The sequence below is a fragment of the Teleopsis dalmanni genome, chromosome X, assembly GCF_002237135.1.
Source record: "Teleopsis dalmanni isolate 2A chromosome X, ASM223713v2, whole genome shotgun sequence".
Lineage (NCBI taxonomy): Eukaryota > Metazoa > Arthropoda > Insecta > Diptera > Diopsidae > Teleopsis > Teleopsis dalmanni.
This window is the reverse complement of record NC_051848.1, coordinates 59915007-59928583: the sequence shown is the minus strand read 5'-3', so window position 1 is coordinate 59928583 and position 13577 is coordinate 59915007. Positions and strand designations below refer to the sequence as shown.

At 26.1% G+C, this 13577-nt stretch overlaps 1 protein-coding gene across 3 annotated transcripts in view; it reads right to left on the bottom strand.

Annotated features, from left to right (window-relative positions):
• The window catches only part of LOC119687175 (leupaxin), a 104676-nt gene that overhangs the window by 69989 nt on the left and 21110 nt on the right, over window positions 1-13577 (bottom strand). For 2 of the 3 annotated variants that reach the window (XM_038101401.1, XM_038101405.1), the window contains exon 1: window positions 5320-5419. The exons of the other annotated variant lie outside the window; for it this stretch is intronic. In XM_038101401.1, coding sequence (XP_037957329.1) covers window positions 5320-5404 — 85 coding nt within the window. In that variant the 5' untranslated portion in view covers window positions 5405-5419. Of the gene's footprint in view, window positions 1-5319; window positions 5420-13577 lie in introns of those variants that run through there. 3 annotated transcript variants of the gene reach the window in all.

Here is a 13577-nt window from a genome sequence, read left to right as displayed (position 1 = left end):
TCCTTTTTACATAGGGCAGCCTAACCGTCTGTCCGTCCTAAAGCTTTTAAGCTCTTTGACATTTTCAGTAGAAAAATACTCTTTGTATATTAAGTATATAGGATCATAATGTGTCTCAAACAGCCTCTCTGACTTAAATGTCAACTTCTACCATCCTGTTCTCACTAAAGTAGCTTTGGCGACCGAGTACGTGGCGGTATAACTACGTCAACTTAGTATAGTAGGAAATGACTAACTCACAGAGTGAAGCGTGGCAAGTTTGAAGGACACATGCTAGCAAATAATACTGGTAATGCAGAAGCCCTGTCACCAAACTATGACAGTTCAAGGTTGATTCCCTATAATTTTCGAGATTTAAATCATATCAATATGTTAACATGAGAAACAAACCGGCTGAATATTTTGATGACGAACAATGGCTTACGTACAAGGACTCGATTTGCTCAATGGAATGTTAGAACTCTATTTCAAACAGGAAAATTAGCACAACTAACATCTGAGTGCAAAAGGATACGCATTGATGTTTTGTGCGTCAGTGAAATGAGGTAGAACGAGGTGGTGAGTTATGATGACTATAGATTATAGTCGAAATATCGGTTTAAATAAAAATTTTCAAAAATCAAAAACAATTTTTTAAAAAACTGTATTATTTAACTACTCACCAATTAGCCCGTTTAAAAACAAATTATTATAAGAAATATGTTCTATGATATGCGCTTATACAATTTAATAATTAACAACTATGTATATTAAAATTATTTACTGATCTCATATAGAAGATAAGATTCAAAAATTTACAATTAATAACTTATGTGAATTTAAAAAATATTTAAAGTCTCCACATGAAAAAAATATACCACATATGTATAATAATTTGAACTGCACTTTATTTTATGTTATAAGTTATACTTTTTTATAAGTGAAAAACATATATTATATATTTAAATTTGCTTAGCATTTTGCCTTTGGTTTAATATATGTTCAATAGAAAATTACGTCATTAGTTGAACAGTGTTTGTTTACTTGAGATCATCGAACGTAATCAGCACGGCAATCTGTAGCGCTTTTCAAGCAGTCAGATACTTTTTGAGCTGTTTTACATATTCTAATTTTCCTATGATGTAAATATACTCATCGAAAGAAATAAATGTAGAGGAATTTATAAAAACAAAAATTTTTCAGAAGAAAAAAAAAGTATAAGTTTCTATATAGTAAATTGTTTATTATTGAACTTTTCTTTTCAATAGCAGCGTAGGTGGGTACAATATCGCAGATACTTTTTTTTGCTGTGAAATAATAACAACAACAATTTTTGACTGCAAAATATTTTGAATAAATAGAGAGAGAGAGAGGTTGTTTATCCTAAAAGTATACTATAATTATTATAGTTACAAAATTTGGAAAGAACAAGTGTATTTCATATGGAAGTATATAAGTCGCTATAGTCTTCTAAGTAATGAACACATTACTTAGACGGAAAATAAGAAGGCTCTTTCAATGAAAACAAATAAATTCAAGAGAGCAGAATCTTTTTGAAATTTATAAAATTAAAAGATATAAAATAATACGTAATGTAAATCTCTATTTAGAATGGAAGTTACCCCCTCTTCGTTACTACTGAATAATAATAATAATAAGGAATAATAATAATAATAATGAATAATAATAATAATAATGAATAATAACAATAATGAATAATAATAATAATGAATAATAATAATAAATAATAATAATAACGAATAATAATAATAATGAATAATAATAATAATGAATAATGAATAATGAATAATGAATAATGAATAATGAATAATGAATAATGAATAATGAATAATGAATAATGAATAATGAATAATGAATAATGAATAATGAATAATAATAATAATGAATAATGAATAATAATAATAATAATAATAATGAATAATGAATAATAATAATAACGAACAATAATAATAATGAATAATAATAATAATGAATAATGAATAATAATAATAATGAATAATGAATAATAATAATAATGAATAATGAATAATAATAATAATGAATAATGAATAATAATAATAATGAATAATAATAACAATGAATAACAATAATAATCAATAATAACAATAATGAATAATAATAATAATGAATAATAAATAATGAATAATAACAATAATGAATAATAATAATAATGAATAATAATAATAAATAATAATAATAACGAATAATAATAATAATGAATAATAATAATAATGAATAATGAATAATAATAATAATGAATAATGAATTATAATAATAATGAATAATGAATAATAATAATAATGAATAGTAATAAATTTGAAAATTTATTTTTTTAATCAAGTGAGTTTTTAGGCTGTCAGTAGAGCGATTTTAAATAATGTCAAACATTAACAGATGTCAAAAATTACACCATGGACTCGTTTAACAACATACATTTATTTTATGTTATTCAAGTTCAAGTTTTTTTTTTTTGTTTTTAGTTTTTGTAATGTACATACTGTGCTCTTTTTCGAGCTAACGCATAAACCACAGCTAAATTAATTGCGTTAACTATTAAAAATTTATTAATTATAAATTTCAATTAATATTAAAAATATCAAGAGTATTTTTAATACAAATAATTTTAAATATCAATATTACAGATAAATACCCAAACGTGAGTGCAATTTAAAATAAAAAAATAATGTCACCCCAGTAAATGCTTTAAAAAAAACTAAAATATTAAAAAAATATGGTAACTATACAAATTATGTTATGTTGAGCCTTTTCTGAGTTAGTGCATCTAACTCAGAATAAACGAAGTTTATTCCTCATAAACTTCGTGATTATTCAATGATTTATCTAAGATCTGCATACCGCCCCGTGAGGTTAGTGATTACTCTGAGATTAGATATGGCTTAATAAGATAGCTTGTCGGTTTTCGCATATAGCTTCAGGGCTCTATCCCTTATGTAATTTTTCATCTGCATATAATGATAGCACCGACGGACTTAGCATTGGGATGTCAGACGTGAAGATGTTGTACAACAAGGGGGAGAGCGGAGATCCTTAGGAACAACTTATATATACAATAAAAAAATTCATATAAAAGAAAAAAAAAAAGAATTTCAAAATAATATACAGTAAAATTCTGCTATTCGGATTAATTAATTCATATATTGTGTAATGGATTATTGGTTCATTTTTATTTAATTTCTGTTATTAAAATACGTATATGTATATAAACATATATAGGACTTTGCTTGAACTTTTAATATTACTCTTAGCATTATGATACTCTCAATACGGATCAATCAACTTAATCAATCAACTTAATTCTACAGTTGCAAGAAACATATATGGTTGATATGGTTGGTATATGGTTTATAGAAATAAAACGAATGTCATAATTGTAGAGGAGACACTGAACAACTTAGATGAGCATGGCTAGACTGAAATTTCTTGTAGAATTAAGCACATATAAAAAATTTACAGGATCGCTTCTTCACAATGTTTTTAACATGTTATAGCATGGGATTATTAAAGAAAAGTTGTTTATTTCTTTATCTCCCATAGAAACATAGGGCTTCAATAACGCATTTCCATCTCCCATGAAATTTGGTAATTTCTTTTAGTTCGTTTCACGATTTCCCTGTTACACAAGTCTCGGCATATAGTGTTCGTCTCCATGATGTTTTTGGACTTGTTATTGTAAGAGTGTTGGTAGCTAAGCCTAGGTTTATTTAAAACTTTTACTAAAATAATTGAAAATAATTTTTTTATGTTAAAGCTTTCTAGAGATTCCTTTACATGTGTTATTGGATAAAAAATTGGAATCTTCATTAGTGGATTTTTTATTTCATTTATTCTAAAAGTAGCATACCATAATGGTTTTTATTACTGACAGATTTACACGCTTATTAATAAAATTCCATTTTCTTTAAATTTCAATACACCACCTGAATATTTTGCAGAGAAAAACTAGTAAATTAAATTAGAGACATTTGTTTGTACTATATAACTTTATACTACATTTAAAACATTTGCTTGGCAAAACTATTGAAATCAACATATTAAAACGATAAATGAATAAATAAAATTGGAATGGCTAATGTATAAATAGATATAGAAAAATAAAAAAAAAATGACAGAAAAAAAGCTATTTTTTTGAAACATGTGCCTTTAAAAAAAATATATATGGAATTTATTGTCCTTAATTAAAAAAAAACAAAATAATTTATAGAATAAAAAAAAAATTTGGCATGAACGCAGAATTATTATTATACGATATACTTTTTAAATTAATTATTTTTCGTATTTGTGTATAAAAAAATTGAAATATTCAATTAACAAGAAATAGTGTCAATCTGTTGTTTGATATATATACATATATACAGGCGTTTCGATTGTGTGCCCCCTGTACTATTATATCACTGCTTGGTTGTCTCTAAACAAAACAACAGTTCCTTAGAATATTTCACTTTAAAGAATTAACAGAGCTCAGTACTGTCGCCCTAATACAGCTAATACAAATCCAATTGTTTACTAAAGATTAAATTCTCTAATGATATCACAGCGGATCCCAAACTTACGTTATCCTCAATATTTTTTGTATTCTGTCAATGTAGTTATAAAAATAATAATTAAATCAATAGTCAAGAAAAATCCAGCAAATTGAGAGCAGATTGCATATTATTATTATCAGTGATATTTTCAAAAGCAATTTTTGTTATTTCCATCACATGTTAAAGCACGAAGTTGCCATAATACTGGATTCACACGAGAGTTTTGTTTGTAATTTTAGCTGTCATGTTTGTAATTTTAGCTGTCAATTGTCATTTACCAACAAAACTCTAGTGTGAATCCAGTATTTTAGTTTTGCTCATCTTCCTGCGAATAATCCTCTTCCAAGTAATTATTCGGTCGACTTTGCTTCTCTTTTTTCTTTCATTAACATAATTGTGAAGAGTGAAATGGAATTAATAAGTATTTATTTAATGTTAATTTTTTCCAACCGAGAGTGACGCGTCTATATGACGAAAAGAAACTACTTAAAAATTAGATTGATTCGAATAGCAAAGAAAAGACAAGAACAAAAATTTAGTTAATTTATTGAAATTTGGCTGACCATACAAAGCTGTTTCGGGTATTGCTACCGTATATAATCCGTATATAGTCCCTATATAATTTGTTGGAAATGCAAGTGCCAGGCTTACAACTCGTAAAATATATATTTATTTTATTTATTAACTTTATTATTTAATGTTATATAAACTAATTTAATTCTAATAAATACGAATTTAAAAAATGCATTGATTAAAATTAATTTCTTATACTTACAACCAGGTTGTATTCCTTTCGAGCGAACTGTACGATATGGCTGCCGCGCACCAGGATCTATCTTACCATACATAGTTCTATCCATTATTAAAATGGACTGTTATTTTTTTTCTTATTTCAATAATATTATTATTACTTCACTAATTCGATGTTTAAGTTTAAATTTTAATATTAATGTTACGTATGTGACAACATGCAAAAGTCAATTAAAGTCATTGGAGTTCAACGAACACCACAGTATTAACTTATGTAGCGAAATCTCAAGATCTGTTAAGACAATTAAATTATTGCTTGAAAAACAAAAACAAACACAAATTTATCTTAATAAAATAATACTAACTCGAAAAAAATCCAACACCGGCAACAAACAAATGTCAACTAACTAATTTGTCAATGACTACGCATAGAACGGGACGCGTGCTTCTTTAGATCTTACACGATAGTGCAGCATAAGATACGCAGATGCTGACAGCATTAAAAATGAAATATGACAAAATGTTGATCTGCAGTTGAGGAAAATAGAGAAAAGATAATTTAATCTTTCAATTTAATACACAGAGCGAAGCAATAAAAACGATAGACACAATATTTACTTATTTCAGTTTTCAACCGACTAAAAGTGGATTAAGGTGAAGAGAGATTTATCTGTCAATGATTCACTTCTCTGTTCTCGATTTACGCTACATCAAAAATTGATATATTAAGTTTGTAAAGTAGATGGAAGTGATTCCATCTTCCAGAGAGTATCAATAGAGAATCAATTAAATAAATATATAAATGCATAGATCTATATATGCATACATATGTATATATATATGTATATATATATGTTTATATATATGTCTATATCTATATATTTATATGTAAATATATCTCTATTTATATATAGATATAACCTTATTTATACATATCCTTACAAATATATAGTAATATCATTATAAATATATAGATATATAAATATCTATAAATAAATATTTGAATGTATCCTTACAAATATCTATACAGATAAATCATTATATCTGTGTATAGATATATATACATCTGTAAATATATCTGTATATAAATATTTAGATATATTGCTATTTAAGGAATAATTAAAATTGTTGCAACATTGCATTAAAATGGTCTTTGATAACCTATATTAAAAATAATACACTTGATGTCTGATAATACTGCTATTTATAGTATTAGCTATCTACAAAAAAAATAAGAATTTTAAATTAACGCTGTTAAATAACTAAGTAGTAGTAATATGAGTAATTAAGTAAAAAATAAATTGAGTCAAAACCTTTCAAAAAGATTTAAATTTCCAAAAAAGAAATAGATTATTCAATAAATTATCACAATAATAATTATAATATAAATAATTAGCATTGATGATTTAATAATAATAATAATAATAATTATCACTGAAATTAAAAATTAAAATAAATTAAAATTAAAATAAAATTTTTGGGTGAGTTACTTATTTATTGAAATATTTTAAACATTGACATACCATACTTGAGTTTAAAGTCTGTTCTGATATTCAGTAAACCACCGGAGTACAAGGATCGAATTGAGTCAATGAACATGATACAATAATATAAAGCTTCTAAGTCTCTTTCTGCAAGCGGTGTTAATACCTAGGTACACCAAGGATTCATTAACCATAGTTGGTAGTAACATTTAAATGATTTGTTCAGTTGACCTTCATTATCACAGTCAACCTATATCCTATGTGTAATGTATAGGTCCTATGCTTCACAAGGAGAACAGGATTACAGTAATTGGGTAAGTAACCACAGGCAACCACGAAAGCAAGTAAATATTATTTATCTATCGTAATTTTTTCATCCATAAGCTTACTGATGGATTATACCCAACAAGAAGTATCAAGCGAGTCTTTTAGAGCGAATTCTCTTTATTACTTCTTAAACTAATCTGCCAACAAGTACATACATTAAATCTTGCCTTCTAATGCTTTTACTACTAACTATTAGTGATGTTAAGCATTCACTTATGAGATCGCATCTAAGGATTCGTAGCTTTTTCAATGCTTAATAAGCCATATGAACTGTTGTATTAACAATAGACTATTATGCCATGAGCTTTCTGTAGCAGATAATCTAAATAAATTGTAATTAACTATTTTACCAAAAGAAATAATATTTCTAATATATTTTGCCAAAAACAGAATAAAAGTATATGGTCCCCATACTTGATCATTAATAAAATTTAGACGTTCCGTAAATTATAAGAAAATATATATTAACATAAATTTACATACTCCTTACACAGAATTTTGAGGTACTCCTTCCATATAAAAGTCTGAATCATATATATATATGCGACAAGTCGGATGCCATTTCTGTTCAGCATTTGAAGCTCCCTTATTCTGGCTTTTGATCGATTCCGCATGAATTTTTAAGCTTGTCTGCAGGCAATTGTATTATCCCAATCAGTCTGAGCTGCTCTTTCCAACCATTCGTTATTTTTTATTTTGAAAAAGCTCCATGAAATACCACAGAATGGTTGTAGCCCAATAAGATCTCAGGCCTCCCCTTTTCTAGCTAGTTTATCTGCTTTCTGTAAGTAACTCCATTCCTTTGAGAAGTTGAAGGCATTCCCACACTAGTTTTGAGGTCACTCGAGGAGAGCATGGTGCTAGGAGTGCTGATTTACTGTCAGAGAAAATATATATGTTTTTTCCGTGATGGGTTCCGTTTATATTATATGACAGCTAATGGATATACTGATCCCGCTATTGATCAAGTTCCAATTCCGGATATATATGTGTGCAAAGTTTCATTTGAACAGCTCCAAAACTTAACGACTAATTGGCACTGACTGCCGGACCAATGGGCAGGAATAAATGAATTTGTCGGGCTGATCAAGAATATATATACTTTAAGCGATCTACTACATTTCCTACAATGCATTACAAAAATCTTGACACTTTTTGTGTAAAGAATGTACAAATTAGTAGAGCATTATTTTTTTAACCTTGTTAAAATTTAGTAATGAATAACCAGCAGGAAAAATGTCAAAGAGTCTATCGTTTAGATTACATTCAGGTAATTGAACAATCTTAAAAGGCTATCTTTCATATTTATTGGCACAATTTTGAAAATTGTTTTTGAATTAAAAGATTTTTATGATCACATACACATAGTGCGAGGCAAGAAAAGATACAAGTTATTTTTGGCAATATAAAAATATTTATATGACAGCAAGTTTTACTGTGAACTGCGGTATTATTGGCCGTTGGCGCTCAGGCTAATGCCAACGTCAGTCATATTGCCCGCACATATGCAGTTATTATATGGCATACATATTGTCATATGGCTTAGTATCAGCAACACCATCACAATCAACATAAGCAACAACAGCAACAACAATCACAACATCTCAGCAAGAGCAGCAACACATTTTGTGGATAGCACACTCCAATGAAAACCGAAAACTGTTGTTGACTTGCTTCTATTTGGCACTAATTTGTGTTCAATATCTGTGGCTGAAATTTTGCGGTATGACCGAACACAATGATGAAGTGATTCAGCTTCGCTACAGATACTAGATACTAGATACTTTTCAAAGTTTTTGCTGTATATGTTTGTTTATTGTTGTTATAGTAATTTTTCAATTTCAGAGTCAACGCATTTGAGATTTATTACTTGAAAAATGTTGTTGTTGTAGGAAGTGTTGTCGCTTTCTTTGTAGCTGTCTCCTGTTACAATACTTTACTATCAAATTATTGCAAATTTTATATTTACATTGTAACTTGTATTATAATAAGATTATAATACAAAAAAAAAAGTATTTCAAAGAAAACCTATATATATGTTCCATATATTTAGATAATTTATGGAACAGTGTTATTTTATTCGTACTAATATGAACACTGTACTCCTACAAAGAAATTCTTAAATTCTCAAAATGTAATTTAAGGTTGATAACGGGTTTCATTACAGGTCATTATGGTCTGAAATATCACCTTCATAAACTACAATTATCTGCTAACTCGGAATGCAGATTATGCCTCGAAGAGTACCATGCACATTCTTTGTGACTGTCCAGCTTTAATAACGCACAGAAGAAAATTGTTTTATAAAGAATTTCTGTCACCAGAACAGATTAAGAACTCTTCTCTAGATTTAGTTCTAGACATTATTCACAAAGCTTTAAGGGGCTTTGTTTAATCAATAGTGAAACTGGTACAATAGGTCTCTTCTGGCCGCAGTACCGGCTGTTGGGCAATTTTCACGTCTACTCTTTAATAAAAAAATAATAATATTTTATTCGTCGATATTTAAGTCTGCTCTATTTTTGTCCATGTATTAGCACAACCACCTTAATTACCACCTTAAGTCTTTTGGAATGACTAAAGTCATAATATGAAACAGTTTTGAAAATAAAATATAATGAATATTATCTGTGTTTAAATTATCACTTCAAACAAGCTATCCCGAGTCACTTGTGATCATATAAAAAATAAGATAATTTTTTAAAGAAGTACAAATTTATAACTCAATCAGCCTATTAAAAATATATATTCTCTATATTAGATCAAAAAACACTGAGGTAATTGCACTCCATTTAATAGAGAGAGAGACAACTTTGAAGACAATATCACATATACCAGACGTTACGTTACAAGGTTACCATTTGTTTCGATGGATAAGCAATCCACTAAACGAGTAAGGTGCAGTAGTTTTGAAGAGGTCTTCGAATGACTATTAAACTTAATACTCTCTTAAGGTGAGAATTTGTATGCTGTGTGAAAGCTTAAGGTTTCTAATGGAAATACTTTAAACATTAAAATATTTCTTTCTAACATAACGTTTAAATTTTTTTTAAAACCATGCCGAAAATTACTTAACAAAACTAATATTACATATTACGTTTACATGCAAGGAATCACTACTTCCTTTAAAATCAAAGTGTAATTATTAAAAACTATATACATATATATAATTCAGCTATAGCTATACATTTGTCTGTATGTAAACAAAAGAAATAAATGTAAATAAATTTTAATTCCAAAAATTTCAAATCTACAATAAAAAAAAAAAAATTGTACCTTACAAAAATTATACATTTAGAAACACCTTGAATATTGATCTCGCCATGGGCATGTCTATTTAAATACAACTTTCACGCATACTATCCTTTAGGTTTAATAAATTTCAGTAGCACAAAATATACTAATAATAAAATGTTTACATTTTCAGGTGGCAAATTATAAAAAAATTTATAAATTTTTATCACAAGGCGACAGAGTCGCGTATTTAATTTTATAAATAAAATGTTAGGATTTTGATCATTTATAATTTTTAAAAATATATTAAGTTTAAATGAATATAAAAAATATACTTCTAACATAAATTTTATTTTGATTAAATTACTTAATTATTTCAATTTAAAAATATTAAAATTTAAATTTTTATACACTCATAAAAATCGCTTTTTTGCCATATTCATTAATTCGAAATTAATTCGTTTTTATTTTTTTATATTTAATAAATAGACGGCACGAATAAAGAAATAATAGTAAAATGCCACAAAGAAAAATGCAAAAAGTAAACAATTACTACTAGCGTTGAAAATATTGGAGTAGTTTGAAATTCAAGTATTCACTCATTTGAAAAAGATTCGCTTGCTTACTATTTACATTACGTTTATATGTGTAACGCACACGATTGGTTTTGCATGTCATAAAATGTAAAATGAAACCAATTAGGGGAATACAATCACAAACAACAATTGCTTTTCCTTTTCATTGCAAATATTAGCCTGTAATCGCATCAAATTCATTTATTCGTTTGCTATTCACTTCTTAATCACTCTGTTCATATGTGTATCAGAAGCAACAAACGTTTGTGAGTGGCATTCCAAGTAACACAATATCTAGTAAATTTATACGAATAATTAAGATTATTATTTTACGAATTCTTGAATAACAAAAAATGATTTCATGAAGTCCTTAAAGCGATTCAAAATTTAAAGCAGATATAAAAAGAATTTATAGTGTTTTATTTTTGTTATTGTAGGAATTACAAATATCAGCTTTTGAGCATGTATATAAATATATATATATCACTGGAGACTCTATACTTCACTGGAAGATGAGGATAAGAGAGAGATATATATACACACTTAGATATGTATTTGGAGCAATGAACTCTCAGAAATAAAACTTATTATTGTGTATGCCAGAGGTATAATTGTCTTTTGCTGCCCAGAGGTATAAACAAACAAAGAAAAAATAATTCCTTTAATTATATTATATATATTAAATAAATATATTAAATAAATACATTAAAACAAAAATATAAATACAGTAAAAAATTAAAAATATTAAGAAAGTATTGATATAAAATATAAAAACAAAAAAATGTTGTTATAACAAAAAAAAAACAAATTATAAACTTTATATTAAAAAAAATGCTTTTATAGCTCATTTATGCTTTATACAGCAATAATTCGAACTAAAACGAATATAAAGAAAAAATGTTCTTAAATAAAATTGAGCGTTTGATAATATATTCATTTCAATAAGATGTAGAATATATAACCACAGCTGAAGAAGTCTCTCTGCAATATAGTGCTATTCCTATTATAAATTTGATATATTAAACAAAAAAGGGTACTTGCAAATATTATTATATATTTCTTCAAAAAAATTAGTTTAAATCAAAATCAGTTTATAATCGCACTTTATATATAACTGTAGTAATGATTAAAGACATTAATATAATAAAAATATTAAAATAAAATTAAATAACAAAAAAAAAAAAATAGTGTATTAATGCAAAAAACAAAAAAATAATATAATAATAAAAAAAAATAATATAATAATAAACAAAAAATATTATAATAATAGTAAAAAAAATTAAAATAATACTGAAAAATTTAAAATAATACTATTTTCATATTATTAAATTAAATTATTAAATTATTAATTTTAATATTATTTCAAAAAATATATTAAAATAATATTAAAAACAAAATTAAAATAATACTAAAAAAGGTAAAAATAATATTAAAAACGAAATTAAAATAATAATAAAAAAAAATTAAAATAATAATAAAAAAAATTAAAATAATAATAAAAAAAAATTAATATAATAAATCCGACTTGTGTTAGGTAAGATAATAAATAAAAATTTTATTTATAAAAGTGCTTGTGTAGTTTATTTGTGCTTCATACAACAACAATGCAAACTAGGTTTTCATATATATATTTAGAAAACATGAACACATAACAATATGTGATAAATTCATTTTAATAAAATATAAAATATAAATGCAGCTTCTCATCAAAAGTTACAAAACCCATCACAAAAATGCTAACTCTATTATAAATAATTTAAAAAATAAATGTCAAATATATATAATCATCTAATGATTTACGTAAAAAGGACTATATAGATTGGCGAAATTATACTACTCGTAGCTATATCTAACTTGTGTAGAGGACCACGCACCAAATTTTATGGATCTAGTTTAAAATGTGATCGATACAAGCACAACAACATAACTAATTCAATTTGTTTTATTGAAGAGATAAGTAATATATAAACTTTTCAGGATCTCTGAAACATCATATAAATATTTTCGTTTTATACACTTTTTGATAATAATAATTGAAGTGTGTGAGAGTATTAAAAAATAATCCTACAGTAAAAATAAATTGCATATAATATTTTTAATTAGAAAAATATATAGCACATATATGACAGCAGTGTTTTCTAACTTATGCTCCACGTCAGATTTTCAAAAATTTATACATCATTAACATGTACAAGATAAGCAGATTATCCAAACTTATGTTTATTCTAAAGGTTTGTTATTATACATTAATATAATTAATATTATTACCCTCAGTCTACACTGGCTAAATTTGAGTAAGATTTTTAGTAAGATTTTTAGTAAGATTTTTACCAAACGATTACTTAAAGCAAAGTCCTGCGCTTTTGATGACCAGTGCAACTTGAATGGTTTTACTTTGTTTTAAGTGTTACATGGAGCAACAAGTCTGTTCTTACAAGTGATAAGGAAAAAAACGATTACTCAAAACAGAGCCTTAGATTTTTAATAGTTGGAGCAGCTTTAATAGTTTTGCTTTACTTTATAAAAGTTACTTTGCTAGTAACGTATAGTTTGTCTTAGAAGATGAATAAGATTGTTCTTACCAATAATGAGGAAGCGAAATGGTTACTCGAAAAAAAAACCTTGATGCTCCAGAAAAACTGAATAAAACCTGGGAGAGCGAA